The sequence below is a fragment of the Elephas maximus genome, chromosome 4 (assembly GCF_024166365.1).
Source record: "Elephas maximus indicus isolate mEleMax1 chromosome 4, mEleMax1 primary haplotype, whole genome shotgun sequence".
NCBI classification, from domain to species: domain Eukaryota; kingdom Metazoa; phylum Chordata; class Mammalia; order Proboscidea; family Elephantidae; genus Elephas; species Elephas maximus.
The window spans coordinates 107,625,499-107,646,957 of NC_064822.1; the positions used below are offsets into that span (position 1 = coordinate 107,625,499).

At 51.7% G+C, this 21,459-nt stretch overlaps 1 protein-coding gene across 1 annotated transcript; it reads left to right on the top strand.

Annotated features, from left to right (window-relative positions):
* The first annotated feature begins 6,998 nt into the window (after positions 1 to 6,998).
* KRT7 (keratin 7) lies at positions 6,999 to 21,257 on the top strand. The gene is made up of 9 exons (XM_049883201.1): positions 6,999 to 7,580; positions 9,364 to 9,575; positions 11,601 to 11,661; positions 12,901 to 12,996; positions 14,623 to 14,787; positions 15,899 to 16,024; positions 17,658 to 17,878; positions 20,540 to 20,574; positions 20,945 to 21,257. Exons 1-9 carry the CDS (start codon positions 7,083 to 7,085, stop codon positions 21,094 to 21,096), a joined length of 1,566 nt encoding a protein of 521 aa, XP_049739158.1. The 5' UTR covers positions 6,999 to 7,082; the 3' UTR covers positions 21,097 to 21,257.
* The last annotated feature ends 202 nt before the right edge of the window (positions 21,258 to 21,459 follow it).

The window sequence follows — 21,459 nt, forward strand, 5'->3', positions numbered from 1 at the left end:
TAAGGTTTTCACTGGCTAATTCTTTTCAGAAGTGGACTGCCGGGTACTTCTTCCTACTCTGTCTTATTCTGGAAGCTCAGCTGAAACCTATTCTCTATGGGTGACCCTGCTGGTATCTGAATACCAGTGGCATAGCTTCCAGCATCACAGCAACATGCAAGCCCCCACAGTACAACAAACTGACAGACACGTGGGGAAACCAATGGTAAATATTTTTAAAAATGCTTGTTGAATGAATGAACGAAGATACGGAACGCATATCCAGCCAGGGTCTGCAGCCAACACGCCCAGTGTTCCCTCCATAAACTTATGTTGTGTTTATGTGAAGTACACTGAAGAGCTGAACATTCGGTCTACACAGTACCAGACAACTGAGGTGACTGCAGACTTCAGAGCTACTTCTTGGCCAGAAGGAATGAGCAGTTCAGTTAAGGCAAATGGATCCGGCAGATGTTTGAGATGGGGTGAACCTTTCCATTTTGGCTGATTTGAACAGGTAGAAATAAGGAGGGAAATTTTGGGGTCAGCTTTCTAGTCTTCTTTTGGACACTGATAGCTATGCTCATGACCCAAAGCGGGGCTTGGTGGCTTTCTTCCACTCATCCAGAAGTCACTGAGTGGGTCAGACCCAGCCAGGACTAGAACTCAGGATTCCTACCTCATTCATTTATTCAGCAACATGTGGTAGAGCCCATGTGCCAGGTGCTAGGCCCCAGGATATGCTGGTCCCTGTTCTCATGGAACTTACAGTCCAGGGCCCTCAGCTTTAGTCCCGGAAGCTCAGTCAGTGGAATGTTGCTGGTTTCTTGATTCCTTCCCATTCCACTCTCAACCTCCATTAAGAGGGTAGTTCTTTATGGTGTGTGATTTTCATTTGACAAATTCATACATGTTTTTCACCTAATAAATATGTCTTGTGTGCTGGAAACACACTAAAATGTATCTACTTTTGGGAAAGTCATAATTTCTGGAAGTGATGTGACATCAGGGGTCTGAATCTCAGTTCTATCCTACCTTCGCTCTACCCACTGGGAAGATGATTATAAACAAAATTATAAGCATGGCCATAAAGTGTTGTTTCTATCACCTCTGGAAGCAGGAATAGTCATTCTCTCGGAGTCTGTAGAACCACCTCTGGACTAGCCTCCTGTGCCCACCTCTGAATAGGGATATCCTTGTCCTTCCTTAGCTCTTCCTTCTGCCCCAGGCACGGAGGCATTTCTCCTCTGCACCAAGGCTGGCCCCATCTGGACAATTAAACCCACCTCTTTAGGCCTTACTTCTTTAGGCCTTACTCCATTAATTAGCTCCTCTCTCTCTCTCTCATATTTCAGATCTTTCCTTGTGGTCTGTCTTCTTTTCCTCTGCAAACCTGCATGTTCAAGTCTCCCCTATCCTACAATAATCCTGTTTTTAGCTCGCTTTCCATTCACGGTAACTTCCCAGCTTGCTTTCCCTTACTGTCGAACTTTGTTAGAAATCGTAGTTGGTACTCCCTGTTTCCACTTCCTCACTCCATTCTAACATCAGCCTACTGACATCTGGCTTCTACCCCCACAGTGCATGCAGACAACTCTGCCAAAAGGCTTGTGTGGAAAGAGAAGCAGGAAGATAGACAGAGGGAGATGAGGGGAGAGGATGGAAATACTGGGAAGGGCAGAGTCGGGGGTGATTGATGGAATATGGTATCTAGGAGGTCAGAGAGGATGGAGGCCAGGGTACAGGTCAAGGGAAGGAGAAAGGATGGAGGAGAGGGGAGGCAAGTTTGGGTAGGGGAAGTAAGGTAAAGGAGTTTCCCAGATAGCCTTGATTTTCTCAGTGAAGAAGGATGCCATGATCCTATGTTGAGAGTAAGGGGGAGTAGGAGAATAGAGAAGCTTTGAAATGACAACCAGGAGGACTGGGAGAGGTTGGAACCAAAGGCAGAGAGAAGTATCCAGTAGCAAAGAGGATGCAGCTGAGCCTGGAGACTGTGAACTGACCATGACACCAGATCTTGAAAACATAGTTTTCTTCACTGATGCTCTGCAGTGTAGAGCTCAAGCAGAGTTCAGTGTTTACACACTGTTCAAGACTGGGAGTTTATCTAGGTGAAGGAGATTGAAGGATAAGGAGCCAGAGAGAGAGGGTAATGGAAAGATTGCTCTTGGGGTCCAAGCTAGAAAGAATGTCCAAGAGGGGGTATGGTGTGGGAGCCCAGGCCTGAGGATGCTGGTGTGGCTTAAGAATTCATCTGCCGAGAGTGAGAGAGTTAGAGTGGTCCTGCAGTGTGATGTCAGAGTTTGAGACTTCAGACACGGAGCACTTTGGGGTCTAGTGTGTGACTGGGGGCAGAGCTAGACAAGGGTGGAAGTGAAAGGTACTGGAATGAGGAGCTGAAGGAATGATTAGGTTAAGACGCTGGGGGGGGGGGTCACTGCATGGAGAACGAGGGTGTCCAAGGTGGAGAGGTGCAACAGGAACCAGGTGTCAGAGTCTCTGGTGAATGTGCGGGTGCAGCCAGGAGGTCAGGAGATGACTATGGAGCTGGTAGGGATTGGCCACTGGGGAGGGGAGTAGACATGGTATTGGATGGCATGAGCCTCAAAGGTTTTTTAAAACTACTTTTTATATTACAGTGATTTGTGCTCTCAATCAATATATAAAGGTAAAAACTATTTTCCTTGGGTGGTGCAAACAGTTGAGCGCTAGACTGCCAAGAGGAAGGTTGGTGGTTCGAGTCCACCTAGAGGCTACTTAGAAGAAAGAAAAGCCTGGTGATCTGCTTTCAAAAGATCACAGCCATTGAAAACCCTATGGGGCACAGTTCTATTCAGAAACACAGGGGGTCGCCAGGAGTCAGAATCGTCTCAGCAGCAACTGGTGCACTCAACCAATACACACAGGTAAAAACTCCACCAGTATATAAAGGGTTTCACTCTTTTTAATAAACAGTATTCCTTTGAATGTACATAGTACAGTTCATTAAATCACTTCCCTTTATGCATTTATCATGTTTTGAGTTTTTTGCTACTATCAAACCATGGCAACAGAGACCACATTCATATGCACACATTTGGTGAGAACATCTGTAGGATGAGTCCTTGGCAATGGAATTACTTGGTCAAAGGACAAGTTATTTATTTATTGAGGTAAGGGCAGATGTCTTTAATTTTGATAGCTATTGCCAACTGGCCCTCCAAAGAGAACGCACAAATTGGTAACCTCACCAAGAAAGGACAAAGCATTCTATTACCCACACACCCGCCAGTGCTGTTATTAATAACACAATTTAGTCTTTGGGGGTTTGATAGATGAAAATTGCTTTTCATTGCTATTCTTACTACATTTCTTTAATTTGATGAGGTGGAGCTCTTTTTTCATGTATACTATTTGGTTTTCTTTTTTTATATGAACTACCTTACCTGTTCACGGAAGTAATTTAGTAGGTCCATCTTCCAAGGTTCAAATCCTGGCTTTTCTACATACTAGCTGTGTGACCTTGGGCAATTTATTTAAATTTGTTGTGTCTCAGTTTCCCCTCTTAAAATAAGGACAATAACATACACCTGCATCGCAAGTTATTGTGAGAACTAAATGGGTTAATTGGATGCAAAGTACTTAGAAGAGTGCCAGGCAAAATCGTGGTAAGTACAGTGAAGATGGAGCAGGACTGGGCACCATTTCTTTCTGTTTTACATAAGGCTGCCATGAGTGTGAGCCGAGTCCATGGCAACTAACAACAACAACAAACAATAGCTCATAGTATTCATGCCTGTTGCTCACTTTTCTGCTGGGTTGTTTGTCTTTTTCTTACTAATTCGTACAATCAGGAAATTAGCCTGTTGGCTGGCTTATGTATAGCTTCCTTGTCCTTTACCATTTGACCTTTTTTTGTATTATATTTCATACAGAAATACTAAATAGTTTTTATTATGACTACCAGTCTTTGCATTCCAAGATAATTAAAAAAAAAATTCTTTTTTTCCCTGGCCAATCAGGGGACGTTTTTTATGGGATAGACAATGAGTAATGGTTCTGCAAATGCAAAACCAGAAACCAAACCAGTTGCCATTAAGTCAATTCCAACTCATGGAGACCCCGTGTGTGCAAAGTAGAACTGCTCCATAGGGTTTTCAAGGCTGTGACCTTTTAGAAGCAGATCACCAGGCCTGTCTTCCAAGGTGCCTCTGGGTGGGTTTGAACTGCTAACCTTTTGGCTAGTAGTTGAGTGCTTAACCTATTGCACCACCCGAGGACTCCTTCTACAACTGCAGAAGGGAGCAAAAAAGAATGTCTCCCCCACCTGTCTGGAAGAGGAGAAGTAAGCTCCTCCACCAGGGCTGGAGCAGCTGTGGTGTCTGGGACAGTTCAGTGAAGCCTAGAAGGGCTGAGGGACTGGCTTGCTTGTCTGCTCAGATCTGGACTCCAGAAGACGCGGTGGGAAAGGAGGTAGGAAGTGGGAGGACAAGTTGAGTGTGGGCTTGGGGGGGGTGCCACAGAATACTACAAGATGAGAATGAGTCTTTGGGGGTGGGCAAAGGACTACTGGGGGAAGGGCTTTGTAGGATTAATTTATCTCAAGATTCTGCCCAGAATCCCATAAGGTGGTCTCTGGGAGATGGACAGAGGCATGGGCTGGGGGGGAGGGGGAGCTGAGTTTGGATGAACCACTAGACTGCACGCTCTTGTGGGGCAGGGATCCTTGGCTCTCAGTGCTGACAGTTTCTTGAGGACCCCTCCAGTGGGTGTTTATGCACACTGCCTGGCACCAAGTGGGGTCCCAGTGTTGGCCTGTGAATGTAGACAGGTGGACAGTGAGGGGGCTGGAGCTGCCAGGAATGCTTGAAGGGGGGCGGGTGATGGAGAGGCTGAGGGCTGACAGTGGGCAGGGGCTGCAATGGGAAATGTTGCTCAACGGGAGGCTGAAGCCATGGCTCATAGGCCCTTTCTCTGCAATCCCTCCCTCAACTCCCTCTACAACCCCTGTGCCCTTCCAGGTGTTAGGTAAGTGGAAGGGCCACACAAGTGGCCTGGGGAGGGGGAATGATGCATCCAGGGTGACAAGGCAGGTCACTGGCAGTGCCTTGCCAAAGATTCTCAGGCCAGGCTCTAGAGGAGGAATTCCTGGCATGGGTAGGGCACAGCTTCCTCCAGAGTACAGATTCTGGGGGAGGGCTGAAGGTGGGAGAGGATGTGGGGAAGAATGGAAAAGCAGATTGAGGAGGAGTCCTGAGAGGTAAGCACAGAGTGGGTGCATTTGTGTGTGTGTGTGTGTGTGTGAATTAAACAATTAGTCTCCTTTGCCCACTTGGAGGCTGGGGGCGGAGGTGTGGGTGGCTGGAGCAGAATCTCCATGACTGCAAATATCACAGGACCAGGAAATCTATAACTGAGAATTTGAGATTAAATCTCTCTTTCTCCCTTCCTCTCTCTCTCTCTCACACACACAGATGCACACGCATGCATACACACACACAGCAGACTCCACTGTCTCCGTGGGCATCCCTCTGCCTCTGGACTGAGCTGCCCTCAAAACAATGGTGAGGGGAAGGCCTCCCCCAAGAGTGCTGAGAAGCGACTGCCACAGGTTTAGCCTCACCGGGAGTAATCTCTTGTCTAACTGAAATGTCAGACCAGGAAGGGCATTCCATCCCCACCCTTCTCCACCCAGGACTTCCCCTAAGGGCTTGTCTAAGGTGACAATCTGTCCAGCTCATCCAGGTGGGGCTAACGGTGGGCTAAAGGTGACAGGCCTTTCAGCAGTCTTTTCCAAAGGCTCCTCTGGCTGTCCCTGAGCAAGGTCTGGGAATTTTGGAACCTGACCCCCTCCCCCACCCCGCCCGCAGTGGAGGGGGTGTGGCCTGTGTGGCTCCAGGCTACTAGGGAGTGAGGCCAGCACTCAGTTAGCAAAGACTGTCCATTGTGTTCTGTTCCAGCACAATGTTTACCCCCCTCTTGGACTCGGTTTGAAACTGCTGGGGATTGTTTGGTGGTGGCTTCAGTGGGGGAGGTCTGGTAGATGAGTGACTCTTGGTGGCAGACCTGGCGGCCCTTAAAGAGGAAAATGGCAGAGCTGGGGGGATGGGGAGGAGTGTTTGAGCGCAAATACAAGCACAAGCACACAGAAAGGATCACACAAGCAGCTACCAACTTAAAGGTTAGTGGTTCGAACACACCCAGTGGTGTTTCGGAAGAAGGCTTGGTGATCTGCTTCCATAAAGATTACAGCCAAGAAAACCCTATGGAGCAATTCTACAGTGTAACACATGGGGTCACTATGAGTCAGAATTGACAGAACAGGTAGCACACAGATATGCATACAAACGTGCAATTATATATCCACAGACCCTCCTCCCAGGCACACGTACACAGACTCCCACTTCTGTAAGTATGTATACAGACATGCACGCATATATGCCTATGCAAAGTCCAATGACTCACAGCTGTGTACACAGAAGTGTCACAAATACACAAAGGTGTCCCCTTTCTCTACAGGGGCAAATAAAATAGGTGGGCAGGGGTGTGAGTCGGGGTGGGTTGGGGAAGCATAGGCCCAAGGTAACCATTCCCACTGGCTTCAGTTGCCTATTGGAGTGGGCCAGAAGTCAGGCCATGCCCCACTCAGCGTGGAATGAGGTGGGGGGATGTGGTCAGGGAGACCAGCTTGGCCAAGCTCAAGCAGCCTCTCACCGAGGTCTGGCACATCCTGGGGTCAGATTATTCAAGACCTGAGCTGATCTCTGGAGGAGGAGCTGGTTTTGGAAGGTTGGGGTGGGGATGAGGGATGCCATTTTGGCTTTCAGCTGCTGGGGGAGCTGACTCCCAGGACTGAAACTTTTTTGTCCCCCCCACCCCCCCGCCCCTGTCTCTTACCCTCTGGTCTCCCTGTTCTGGCCTCAGGAATTTGGATGTTCTTCATACCTTGCTCAAGCCTCCTTTGGGAAGCTTTCCCTGACTGAGCCCTTCTCAGCTTCCGGCGCCTGCCTGCATCTGGGGGCCTAGGGGTCTACGTCAGCCGCACCCTCCCTCCCCGCTTCGGACCGCTCTTGCTTGGACTGAAAGTCTGGGCCCCGGCGAGGAGGGCGGCGCGGAGGACGGAAATGCGGCCCCAGGAGGGATCTGTCTGGCAGCGAAAGGTGGCTCGTGGCCAGCCCCGCCCCTACCTGTGTAAGCTGATCCGCCCGGCCCAGCGGATAAAAGAGGCCGAGTACACCGGAGGTCAAAGAGTTGCTGCTGCGCCTTGCCTGCTGCTCTGTCCAGCCGGCGTAGCCGCTATGTCAGTCCACTTCGGCTCCCAGGTCTTCAGCTCGCGCTCCGCCGCCTTGCCCGGCCGTGGCGCCCAGGTGCGCCTGAGCTCCGCGCGCCCCGGGGCCTTCGGCAACAGCAGCCTGTACGGTCTGAGCGCCTCGCGGCCGCGCGTTACTCTGCACTCCGCCTACGGAGGACCAGTGAGCGCCGGCATCCGCGAGGTCACCGTCAATCAGAGCCTGCTGGCCCCGCTGACTGTGGACATCGACCCCTCCATCCAGCAGGTGCGCCAGGAGGAGCGCGAGCAGATTAAGACCCTGAACGACAAGTTCGCTTCCTTTATCGACAAGGTGAGCCCTGCACGGACCCTGCCCCGAGCCATGCTCCAGGCCACACCAGCCACCCAAACCCTGCTGGCACACTGGCTAGGCGCTGGGAGACTTGCCCGTTTCCTCTTTTCTGCCAATATCGGGGGATGCCTTCTCAAGTCCTGCTCCCGGCCCACTAACCCTGACGCTATTTTGCCCACCTCTGGATCCAAGCCCTCTCCTCCAGCAAGCTGCCCCAACCGCCCCTCCCTTTCCTGGCAGAGAGAAACTGTGGTGGCGCAGTGGTTAAGCGCTCGGCTGCGCTAACTGAGAAGTTGGCGGTTTGAGAAAGATGTGGCAGTCTGCTTTCCTAAAGGTCACAGCCTTGGAAACCCTATGGGGAAGTTCTACTCTGCCCTACAGGGTTGCTGGACAGCAATGGGTTTGGTTTTTCTCCCAGAGCGTGAGGGTGAGATCTGTCCAGCTGCCCAGGCTGGCTGTGTCTGTGATCCGCTGGGGCTACTGGGGGCAGCTGCATCACCAGTTTCAGGCTGGGAGCTCCAGAGGACAGGACCAGGAGCTCTCTTTCTAGATCCCTTCTCCTGAGGGTGCTGGGTGGAGTCAGGGAAGGGGTGGGAAGTGACATGCCCTTCTCAGCTGCTGAGATCCTCGCCTCCCTCAGATGCTGCCCATGCTGAGGTAGATGATAGAAATAAAGGGCTGGAGGGAGGGAGGCTCCTGGTCTCACCTGCCCCACCTACCTGGTCCTTGAGCCTCTGTTTGGTGGCAGGAAGTGAGGTTACACACCTGTTCTTGGAGATAGCTCAGTTGGGAACGGGGAGGTGGCACTGAGGGACCCTGGGGAGGCGTTTCTCCTGGCTATTTGCTCCTGCCTCACATCGGCCCCACCCATGGGGCAGATGACTGGTGGGCCTGGAAGGGGTGGGGGCAAGGTGGGCATAGCTGGACTCAGGAACTAAGGCCTGGCCCAGTTGGGCCCCTCTGGCCAGAGCTCCCTCCCACTAGCTTAGACCAGGCTTTGCGTCTTCTGATTTTGTGCACCTCCCTGACTCTTTCCCTTCCATCATCCCACCCTGAGAGTCCTCCTCTCCTTTATCATTCAGACTGTACACATCCTCCAGTGTCCCCTGAAGCCAGGCCATCCAGGCCTAGACTCCACCTGTCACTGAGCCGCACTATCTTACTTCTTCAGTCCCCAGGTCCTGGGCTTTGAGATGGCTACTCTTGCCTCCTACTCCCAGCCACAGTGGGTGGTTCTAAGGGCCTTTCTGGGCCCCAGGGCTGGCAGAGGGCTGGCCACATAGTGGGTGCTCGTTTTACATTTTACACAGAGCCCTGTCCTGAGGCCTCCACGGAGGAAAGGGGAAGGAACGAAAGGATACAGACGAGGGAAGAGATGAGTTCCCAGCCTGAGGGGAGAGACAGGCCTTGTCAGCTGAGGACACAGATATGAAGAGGGCAGCCCTCAGAGAGGGAGGTAGAGAAGGGTACCGTAACACGATGGGAGCGAAGGAGGGAGGAGACTCCCAAGCACATTTTTTTGAGAGCCAGGCACCAGAAGTACATTGTGAACTAGGCAGGACTAGTCCCTGGGTTACGCTCTGGGACACTTGAGAAAGAGTTGTGGAAGAGAGACTTATTTAGGGTGGGCTTCCTGGAGGAGAGGGGCAAGGGCTGGGAACTGGTGTCAGGCGAATAGCCAGTGGGAACATAGGCTCAGCTGGGTGGCTGGAGGCCCTTCCCAGCTCCGCGGTGGGGGGTGCCATTGGGCCCCTCATGAGTTCCCATTCTATGTCCCTTGTAGGTGCGGTTCCTGGAGCAGCAGAACAAGCTGCTGGAGACCAAGTGGGCACTGCTGCAGAAGCAGAAGTCAGCCAAGAGCAGCCACCTCCCGGGCATCTTTGAGGCCCAGATTGCTGCCCTTCGGCGGCAGCTTGAGGTGCTGCAGGTAGATGGGGGGCGCTTGGAGCTGGAGCTGAGGAACACGCAGGACGTCGTGGAAGACTTCAAGAATAAGTAATGTCCCCCAGTGTAACCTGCGGGGCAGGGGCCCCTGCCCCTGGGCCATTGCACCGCTTCTGCAAGTCGCCTCTGGGCCAGGGGTCAGAGGCCAACTGCTCAGTACAATAACTCCCTGAAGGACAGGTCTTTCCTAACACATTCCCTGACTCCTCCTCTCCCACTTCTTTGTCCTTCGGGGTTATTTCCAGTTAATTCTGGTCTTTTCTCCTGACTTAATCCCAGTGAATTGTCTCAGCCCAGCCCTGAACTTCACTGTTCCCATTGGGCACATGACCAAGACCCCAAGAGAGGATAGGGCAGAAAGTGCCCTATGATAGATGTGCTTCAGAACTGGCACAACCCTCACAGATAATTCTAGAACAACTCCATATTGTTCGGATGAAGAATTAGAGAGCAAAGAGGTTCAGGGACTTGATGGAGAGTACATAGCAAGTCAGAGGGAGAGCTGGGCTTGAATTTTGGGTTCCTGACTCCCAGAAGGCTACATGGAGCAGACTTGAAAGGAAGGAAGCAAGGAGGGAGAATGGTCCTGTGAGTGATGGGAGGGATTGCAGAGTCTGAGCCTGAGTCTCGTCAGGGCAGGGACCAGAAAGGAGGCTGTGAGGAGGGGCAGAGAGTAGAGGAGCTGGAAGGCTGGGGTTTTCCAAAAGAGGCCTTTGAGGTACCTGCTGAGTGCCTTTCTTATTGAATAGAAACCAAAGCCTGAGGCTTGGGCTCCACCCAACCCTGGCACGTCATGCTCTGCCTGGGGGTGCGTGACTGAGTGTGAGAGGTCTACCAGCTCAGACTGGAGGAGAGCAAACAAGACCTCTGCCAGGGTGTCCCCCCTCCCCCTGCTCCCCTAAGGCAAAAGTCAATATGATTAATCCCACAGCAGGTGGAACCAGACAGGTGCAGGGCAGAAAAGGCCTGGGACAACCAGTACGCCCCTGTTGCCAGGTACCATACATGTGTGCATGGATAGGTACACACACACACACACACACACACACACACACACACACACTCCCCTCACCCCCAAAACCCTAAAAGAAGCATGAAGGGGGTGCAGGGAGGGGCCCTGGTGTACACCTGCTCAGCGAATCCAACCCTGCACCCTCTGGGTCTGGCAGGGCATCGTAGAGGCAGGGGTGGACAGACAGCCAGGCAGATGTTTCCATTTTATTCTATAGAACCTGAGGGAGTGTGGCTTTGGGGGTGTGGGCATCTCTCACCCCAAATCTGGGTTCTGGAGGGGCCCTGTCTGTCTGGGTACCCTGGTCCCCACCATGTCTGGCCCAGGCTGCTCCTGCTGCTTCCTAGCACCTCTTGGGCATGGCTGACTTCTCACTTCTGACACCTTTTTCGAAGTCTTCAGATAAACTCTGGGTTAGTCCAATGCCCTCTCTTCCTCTGTGCCCTGTTTTGCTGAGGTCCTCCTGTGGGTCAGTGGCTGGCTCTGTAGAGGAAGAGGGATGGGGGGCTGTGGGAGTAAGGGTGGGGAATAGGCCATCTAGCTGCGACCTGGTTCTTCCTGGACTTCCTGATGCTCCAGGGTTCTTGCCCTTCAGACCTCTCGCTCACCCCTCAGTAGGAAGTGATAGGCAGTGGTTAAGGCATAGGCTCTGGGGTCAGACTGCTAGGGCTCAAGTCAGGGATTTGGCACTTAGCTTAGCGACGTGTGCCTTGGTCCCTTCTTGGGTAATCACAGGCTGTCCTTAGAGGATGGCTGTAAGGATAAAATGAGGTGGTGTGTGGGAAGCATGTACTACTGCAGGCCCTAAGTGTGGCTAGTATTACTTGTTGTCCCTCCCTTAGTATATGCAGCCTTTGTCCTTTGATTCACATATGTTCCCTGCCATCCTCCCCACCCTGCCCTATGCCAAGACTCAAAGCCTAGGAACAGCCAATGGGAAAGTCAGGGAAATTGGGTTCTTAGCCTGACACCTGTGAAGGAGGTGCAGGGCAGGTTTTCACTCTGGGTGTCAAAGGGGATGCAGGTAAATCCATCCCAACACCATGTCCCCTCCTCTACTTCAGGTACGAAGATGAAATCAACTGTCGCACGGCTGCTGAGAATGAGTTTGTGGTGCTGAAGAAGGTGAGGTCGCAGACAGGCTGGGGCTGAAAACACGTGGGATATGGGCCACACTGCACTCTCATCTGAACAGCAATGGGGACCTGTGGTCAAGGTCTGGCCTGGGCTCTGCCAGAGGGGAGGGATGGGCGTCAAGAGGGTGGAGTCTAGAAGTCACGCCCTTACAGCACACTCTGTCCTCCGTGTGTGTGCACGCGCGCGCGTGCGTGCGTGTGTGTGTGTGTGTGTGTGTGTGTGTGTCTGGTGAGTGACTGCACTGGATTTTGAGCCCTCAGGGGGTAGAACTAAGACCAAAGGATGAAAGTTTTAAGGAAGATTTCAACCCCAAATAAGGAAGTACTCTCTCTTAGTCAGAACATTCCATTACAGACTAGGTGGCCCATGGACCGCCTGAACTATTTGCTGAATGAATGGAATGGGCTGCCTCAAGGCACAGTGAGCTGCTGTCACTGGAGATACACAAGCCCACCTTGGAAGGCCTTAGGAGTGTTTTAGACGAGCTTGAACTAGACGTCCTTTGAGATTCTGATTTAACACACACTCACTGAGCAGCTTGGTGCTCCAGACCCATCTACAGAAATATAGTCTGTCCTGGGGCTCGGGGCCCTTGGAGACTCGGCAATAGGTAACTGTGGGTCCTGCCCTCAAGGAGTTTAGCTATTGGAAAGTATAGCCAGAAGAGGCCCCAGACATCATCTTGACCTGTGGTGTTTAAAGTGTGATCTGGGGCCCACCTGCATCAGAATCACCCACACTGCTAATTAAACCTCAGGCCTGGAATCTGTCATCTCTAGAAGTGGTGTTCTGGAGTCTCAATAATTTTGTGCTCACTCATTTTCCTGATGAGAAGTTGAGGTTCACGGAGTTAAAGTGATTTGTTCAAGGTCACACAGCTAGTAGGTGGTGGAGCCAGGAGTGTGTCCAAACCATGAAAAGTTTTAGCAACTAGCCAGTGCTACATCTGGAGCTTCAGGCTGCCCTGGACTACCCATGTTGAGAAAGCACCTCAGTCCTGGGAGTGCACAGAGATGAGGCCAATCACACAGCCTGGAGAGCCCAGTGCAGGAAACTTCTAACTGAGGCCATGTCAGGCAGCCTGTGAAAACTGGGTGTGATGGGCCATGGTTTTTGGCCTTATGGGTTGGACAGTACTGGCTTCCTCCTACCCTACTGAATGTTCTGCGTGTGAGGACGTAGTGACCCTCTGTCCCCTTCTCCCACTCCTTCACCCACACCTCCCAGGACGTGGATGCTGCCTACATGAACAAAGTGGAGTTGGAGGCCAAGGTTGATGCCCTTAATGATGAGATCAACTTCCTTAAGACCATCTACGAGACGGTGAGGACCTCCAGGGTGTGAGACATGTGGTGTCCCAATCAGGCAGCTGTCTGGTCCAGCCCTCTGCCTCTGGGCTAATCTAAGTGTGTGTGTTTTGGGGGTGTGGTATTTATCCTGCTCTTCCCTGGGTGTTACAGTTAATACACTCAGCTGCTAACTGAAAGGTTGGAGATTCATGTCTACCCAGAGGCTCCTTGGAAGAAAGCCCTGTTAATCTACTTCTGAAAAATCAGCCATTGAAAACCCTATGGAGCATAGTTCTACTCTGACACACGTGGTTGACTCCTTGGCAACTGACTGGTTATTCAGTTATCCTGGACTCAGGGATCCATGGTGGGCTAGAGTGCCAGGAGGAGCTTGGGGTAGTAGAGCAGGGTGAGGTCAGCCAGGAATGGCCTTCCAGAGACATGGGATGACCAAAGCAGCATTTGTCAGGAAAGGGGATTGGGAGGGACCGAAAGGAACCAGAGGAGGTCAGGGGATCTTAGGCTGTGACAGGGTTCAAAGGTGGGCTGGGTGGGGCGGGAAGGGGCACCAAGTCAGGGCAGTCTGGAGTGACTGACAGTTTGCACCAGAGGAACTGGGTAAGTGGCCACCTACCAGCCAAAACACTGTCTCTGTCCTCCCCTCCTATCCTGTTATCTTCCTCCTACCTTTACCCTGCCCTGGGCTTCCAACTCCTTTTCTGCCTCAGAGATTTAAAGCCTCTCCTTTCTCCTCAGTGTGAGTCTCTGGCTTTAAGCTGAAGATAGGGTGGCAGGAGCTGGTGGGACATAATTAGCATATGATACTAATTGCAGACCAGTTCTCAGTTCTCCTCAGTCTAGTCTTTTTTCTGAACCTATAGTTTTCATCAGCCCTCAGTGAATTTCCACACGTGTGTTCATTTCAGGGGCTGAATCCTTGAGGCTCATTTCCAGCGCTTCTAATCTCAGTGGAGGGTTTTTGTATGTTTATGACATACTACATATATAAGCTTATTATATAAGCATGTTTTTTATATATATATATATATATACACACACAAACACACACAGGAATATTATGTATGTAATTATTTTTTTCTCTTTATGAAAGTAATACATAATCATTGCAAAAAATCCAGAAAATTAAATGAAGCATAAAATTGAAAACATCACCTATAAACCCAGTGCCGCCGTACCCAATGTTAATATTTTGATACCTACCTTTCCAGACATTTTCTGTGCATATATATACATATAGTTGTGGAAATATATATATATTTTTAAATAAAAATAGAGTCATAATTTCTTTGTTTAAAGGTATAACATGGCCATATTTCTCTGACAGTAAATACAAGTATATCATCATTTTTAGAGGCTGTAGAGTGTCCTATTGTAGGATGAAATATAATTTATTTCACCTATCCCCACTGGCCCCTTCACAACAAAGGGTGGACCCCACAGCATCTCACAGCTGTAGCCCTTGCAGCTCACTATGCTCTGTCACTTGCTTTATCCCCTTGAGTCCTATCAGACTCATGCCCACTCCAGTATCTCCTTTCTTTTTCTTTCTTCTTCTGTTTTATGTGGGGAATCCCAGAGCAGGGGTGGGAACCAGGATGGATCACACCCGAGGTCCCAATGTTCTGTCTGGTCCCTACAGGAATTGACAGAGCTGCGGGCCCAGATCTCAGACACATCCGTGGTGCTGTCCATGGACAACAGCCGCTCCCTGGACCTGGATGGCATCATCGCCGAGGTCAAGGCCCAGTACGAGGAGATGGCCAACCGTAGCCAGGCTGAGGCCGAGGCTTCCTACCAGACTAAGGTGTGTGACCATTGGGGTGTATCTTTCTCCTCCAGGCAGGACCTTCAGTGGCAGTGTTCTTGCCTTATCCTTACCTTGTCTCAAGCCCTTTAGGGCCTGGGGTCCCCGTGTTCTGTCAGGCACCAGTGGCTAAGTCCGTGGTGCTCTCTGGTGCTCTGGGAAGAAGAGGATGAGAAGGCCAGGTCCTTGCCCTCATGGAAGAACAGGGCAGAGGAAATAGATGTGGATTAATGATTGTTATAGCTAACATTTGTCAAGTACTTGCATAGTGCTAGGCAATGTTTTCAATTTGTTTTATTGCATTAACACATTTAATCCATAAAACAGCCCTTTTTGGTAGGTACTGTTATTATCTCTATTTTACAGATGTAGAAACTGAGGCACAGAGAGGCTTAGTAATTTGCCTAACTCCACACAACTAGTAGATAGAAGAGCAGAGACTAGATGCTAGGTCCTTGGCCTCTACAATTGGGAGGTTTAATCATTACACATACAGCGTGGAGGCAGACCGCTGATCGTGCAGGTGCTGAGGGAATGTGCAGGTGGCGTGGGGGTAGACCCAGGAAGTGTTCCTGGAGGAGGGGATCCTGAGGCAGGGTTAAAACTGGTGTAGAGGGAAGTCTCTGCGGAGAGGTCAGGAGTCATCCATGTGCACAGGTGAGAACACAGGTATGCCAACAAGGAGACCTGGGCTCAGGCCCTAATTCTGATATTGATTAACTGTATGACTCTGGGACAATGCCTTCTCTTTTCTGGGCCTCACTCTCCTCATCTGTGAAATGGGTTGTACTGATGAGGGCATTGTTTAACAAGTGAGGATCTCAGACTTTCAGTGATTCTTCAGCGCTAGGGCATGACGGGAGTGGGAAGAGCCTTCTCTGCCCTCTCTGCCCTGCCTGGGAGGAGACTGAGCCCCTTTCCCACTCCATTGCCCAAAAGTCTGGCATCCTGGAGTTGGGTAAAGATTGCTTGGAGTCTGAGGGTCTCTCCCTGAAAGTAGAAGCCAGAAAGGCCTGTCACTCAGAACAAGGGCTTCCTTGGATGGGCAGAGAGAGGAGTCACTTGTAACCATTGCCCATCCCTGCTGTACCTCTCTACACGGCCCCTACAGTTGGAGACCCTCCAGGCCCAGGCTGGGAAACATGGGGATGACCTCCGAAACACCAGAAATGAGATTGCAGACATGAACCGGGCCATCCAGAGGCTGCAGGCTGAGACTGACAACATCAAGAACCAGGTGGGGACATACTCTCCTCCTTGCTCCTCCCTGCTTCTAGGGACCTGAGTAGGGCAGCCAGCTGAGGCCAACTCAGGACTGAGGAGCAGGAGGCTGGGTCTGAGGGGGGTTAGGCATGGCCCCCGCTGGGCCCCGGCTGGTACAGCTTGAAAGTCTCAGGCCTGCTTGTGGGATATTGACAAGAGGGGAGGAATGTGTCCTGTGGTATGAGCAGAATGTTTCCCAACCAGCCCTTTGGCCCACCTTGGGAGGAGAGCAGTCCTGGCTGGGCAGAAAGGCTGTCAGGGAGCCTCTGGCTGGCTGGCCAGAGAAGAACTACCGTTAGTCACCAAGTTGGTGCTGAGCACTCTTCTTGTATGTAGCTCTGGGTGCAAGATGCCATATCCGGGAGCTCACAGTGTGGGGCAGAGAGGGAGACAGAAGCCAGCAAAAATCCTTACCATGGCTCACAGGTCCCTTCCCACCTACCAGCCTGACTTCCCACCATTCCTCTCCCTCATGATGCTCCAGCCACACAGGTCCGCTTCCTGTATCTTGCGTTCGCCAAGTGTGTTCATGCTTCGAGAACTTTGGACTTCGTATTCCTTTCATTCTCCCTGGGCTGTGTTTCTCCCAGCTCTTGACGTGGTTGCCTCTTCCTTTTCTCTGGGCTGTAGGACAAAAGACCCTGTCTCAGAGATGGCTTCCTCAACCACTCAGCCACTATCTCAGTAGCCTGTCTGAAGTCCTTTGAAGCACCTGTCACTGGGTGAACATGAATGAAGTCCTGAGTCCTGAGTCTTATGAATGAAGTCATTGATGCCCTGAGAGCAGGAACCCTGTCTGTCAAGCTCACTGTTCCTCTCTTCTAGCACCTGCCACACGGTTGGGGCACAGGTCCTGGATGAGAGACCAACAAGAAGGATGTGCTTTGCTGGAAGTTGGGCTGGGGGTGTTGATAGGGAAGGGTCCTCAAGTCCTGGCGGAGGCATGAGTGTGGATGGGGCAGCTAAGCCTGAGCAGGTGGCACGTGCAGCAGCCTTGCAAAGCTGGTGGGATGGATGTAGGGTGATTTTCAGAGCCATCCTCCCCTGAGAGCCCTGGAGGCCTGTTTACAGGAGGGCTGAGGCTTCCTCCTGGTGCAGATGCAGGGCCATGAGTCATCCTGTGGAACGTGCCAGCCTCCAGGGCGGGAGGGGTGGGGAGAACTAAATAGTGAATGGCCTTGGAGCTCCTGCAGCTGAGGGCTGGGCGTTGGAAGGGGACATTTGTAACTCATAATAAATAGCATTTATTAAGCACTTACTGTGTGCCAGGGACTTCGTGTATTATTACCTCATTTAATCCTTGCAATATCCCTATGAGGTAGATGCTCTCATTTACTATCTTAGAAGAGAGGAGATTTTGGCTCAGGATGGCTAAGTGACTCATCTGAGGTACATAACTATTATGTGGCTAGGCCAGAATTGGAATCCATCAGGCATCAAAACCCATGTTTTTGACCCTTGAGGTTCCCTGGTGCTTGGGGAAGTAGGCTCGTGCCAGGGGAACCACCTTAAACAGGTTGTCCAGGTGTTTGCTGCAGGATGGGAGGCAGGAAAACACTGGGGGGTGAACCCTGCTCCCTGGCTCACAGCTCCACCACTGTCCACAGCGCGCCAAGTTGGAGGCGGCCATCGCCGAGGCCGAGGAGAATGGGGAACTGGCGCTCAAGGACGCACGCGCCAAACAGGAGGAGCTGGAGGCTGCCCTGCAGCGAGCCAAGCAGGACATGGCGCGGCAGCTACGTGAGTACCAGGAGCTGATGAACGTCAAGCTGGCCCTGGACATCGAGATTGCAACCTACCGCAAGCTGCTGGAGGGCGAGGAGAGCCGGTGAGGAAAAGAAAGCTGGAACAGGTCTCCTTCTGGGGCTCAGTGGAGCCTGGGGCTTGACATTCATCCATCAGTAGGCATTTTCTGTGTGCTTCTCCTTCTGAAGGACATTGGGAGTGGGAGGTGCGGGAGGGGGGAGCTGATGCTTGCTTCTTTGCCCTCAATGAGATGACCTTCTAGAAGGAAAGACCGCGTAGGTAAAGCTTAGTGCAGAAGTTGAAGTATCAACAGTCCCTTCTTGTGTGTGGCCATTAGCAGGGTCATCTTATTTGATCCTCAGAACACATTCAAATAAGCAGATCAGGTATTATTGATTCTCTAGTGGACAGAGGAGAAAACTGAGGTTCAGTTTGTTAATTAAGAGTGCAGTCAAGGTCTGCTGATTTCTGGTCCAGGCATTCTCAGTGATACCAGGCTGCTTCTCGCTACATGTAAGTGCTAGATCATGTAGTAGTGCCCGAAGGTGGTGGAGGAGGTTAATTTCCCTCTGACCCAAGGATGTTTGCATACTCACCTGAAGCCAGACAGGAGGCTAGGGCAGGTTAGTCTTATAGAGAGTTCTTCACAAAAGACATGGCACATACTTTGGGTCTTTATTCTCATATTGATGGACTGGGTGATTCATTCAGTCAACAGACGAAGCTTTCAAGTTGCTGTTTCGGGGAAGGTTGGCATTGGGGGAAGGTTAGGATTTGGAGAGGGTGGGAGGGAACAGTGTGGGCAAAGACTTGGAAGTAGGACTGTCAAGGCATGGCTTGTTGAAACCCACTGTGGAGATAGATAACATGGAAGATACGCTTCTGCCCTCAGGGAGCTTGCAGGGCAGTTGAGGAGATCAAACCTCTGCATAGGAAGCACCCAGAGACCAGTAACTCTCATTTGTAAAATGCCGAGTGTACAAAGAACATTTTCTGTTCCGAACATCCTTCCTGAGGGGTAGGGGATGGATATAGTGGAGGGGAAGGAATTGGAGAAGGAGGGAGCCTGGGGGCAGAGTGCCTGGATGCTGGGAGGAGGGAGAGAAGAAACCTGGCAGCTTGTGGAGCCCATGGCAGTGGGATGAGAGTGGGGGAATTAGAGGCAGGAAGAGAAGGGGTCTCTGCTAGTGCAGCTGAGCTGGGGTGCAAGGCAGCCTCAGAGCCCACCCAGCAGTCCCACCATGGGTGCAGGGCCCCTACTTTCTCTGGGCCTCTTTTCCTCATAGGAGTCAGAGCGGGGGGGGGGGGGGGACTTTAGAGTGGGTGGAGCCTGGTCCACCATCTCCTGCACCAAGGGCAGCTGAGGGGACTGAAGCTCAGAGAGAGCAAGCGACACACAGCAAGTGGAGACATCCATTTCTGAGAGCCTATTTTCAGTCCAGATTGCTGTCATCAGGGCTTGTTTTCTGGCTCTCCGAGGGGAGGCCCTCCCCTTCCCACTCCTTTGGGGCCATGGAGATGGATAACCCACTCAGTCTTCCCCAGGGTCAGATCCAAGGTTTGTGGACCTGAAGTTCATACAACTTGGGTAGCCTTCTTTAAGAATATACAATCCCAAATATCAAATTAGGCATGAAAATAAATATTTATTTAGAATTAGAAAAGAAAAATGACCCAAACCACCAGAGCCTTGGACATTCAGGTCCCTTCCTTCTGAGATCTCTGTAGCTTTTGCACCAGAAACTCTTGCATGCGATTCCTGATAGCAACCTGGCTCCCTCTCCCCACCCACAACAGCCAGCACTTGCTGGGGCTATTCGGACAAGGCACCTGGAAGCTTCCCAGCGTACCCATCTCTTTCCCTTGGCCTTTGCCTGGCCTCTTTCCTGGTCTCTGTGATGCTGAGGTCATTCCCTCCACCTAAGTCAGCCCTGCACCCAGCTGCCAAACTGATCCCCAAGGCCAAGGGCTTGGTAACAGTGAGGGAGTGAGTCACAAAACACACACCCAGCTGTCTTAAATGGATTTTTAATTTCCCTGCTACCCCACCTACCTACCCCCTCCCTCCTCAGGCCTAGCTAGAGCCAAATTCAATCAGTCAACAATTCACTAATTATTTCAACAACAACAAGTAATTGTTACGTGCCAGGCCTCATGCTAGGAGCTGGGGGAGATACAGAAATCAATAAGTCACAGAGGACTTTTATGATCTGGTTAGGGAAGGCAGCCTTCTACATAAATAATCATAATGGCAGCTACCATTTACAGAATATTGTGTGCCCTGGTGATGCAGTGGTTAAGAGCTCAACTGCTATCCAAAAGGCTGGCGGTTCAAATCCACCAACAGCTCCTTAGAAACCTTGTGGTGCAATTCTACTCTGTCCTATAGGGTCACCATGAGTCAGAATCCACTTAACGACGGCAGTGGGTTTGGTTTAGTTTTGGTGTGCCCAGGACTTTAGGTAAATTATGTTATTTAACCCTCACGAACAGCACTCTGAGGTTGGTACTATAGTCAGGCTCAGTTTACGCAAGGTGATGGAGATGCTGCCCAAGGTCATGTAGCCGGTCCCTTCCACTCCTCCAGGCTTGTTTTGCAACAAAGCCAAAGGAAGGCAGGAAGTGTGGGACAGAGAGAAAAGAATGCAGGTCCCCCCTGGGGCCTGGAAGGAGGGTGACTGGGAATGCTACCCTCCGGCACTGAGGAAAAAGCTGCTTTCATGGGTCTCTCCTCTGCCCCCAGGTTGGCCGGTGATGGAGTGGGAGCTGTGAACATCTGTAAGTACTTGGCTGTGGCACAGGGGAAGCATGCCCTGTGCAGGCTAGGCTAGGCTGGCTCATAGGCAACCTCCCCAACCTCTTCCCCCTCACCAAAAGCTTCCGGTGGGTCCCCTGGAGCTCACATCCAGCCTGGCTCAATCACTTAGGGAACCAGGTGCAAGAGGGCCGGGGGGTGGGGGGGTAGGGCGCACCTGTGGAGCAGCCCCTACCACTGTCAGAGGCCCATTTTGGGTTGGCTGATGGAGGGAGGTGGGAGAAGAGGCTGGGGTGACAGGTAACAGCAGCTGCAGCAGAAGGGTGGAAGTGGGTGAGGGATGGGGTCCTTGGTGGTAGGCCTCGCTGACAACCCTCCTCCCTTCTCTTCCAGCGGTGGTGAATACTGTTGGCAGTGGTGGTGGTGGTGGGCTGACCTTCGGGGGAACCATGGGCAGCAATGCCCTGAGCTTCTCAAGTGGTGGGAGGCCTAGGACCCTGAGAGTTGTTTCCCACAAGACCACCCACAGGAGTGCCCACAACTAAGCACTGGAGGTGGAAAGGCCCCTGTTCCAACCTCCCTCCACAGTTACAGCGGGACTTCCATTCCTGTCTCCCATCCCTGATCTCAAGACTTTGAGACTGTCTGCAAAAATGATGTCAGAATTGCTTCCAATAAAGCAGCCTCTTTCTGAGGCTTGGGTGAATGCCATGCCTGGTGCCTGGTGTCCTGGTTCATTAGGGGAGGGCAGGGGGACTAGAGGTGCCAGGCCTCTGCCATGATGAGTAGGAAGCCTCTTGTGCAGGAGGCTGGGAAAGCACACTGATAATATGGGGGCAGGGGGTGTTGCACTAAGGGACTGGGCTCTTATCCAGTGTGAGCACTCGGCCGCTTCCCAGGACTGTGAC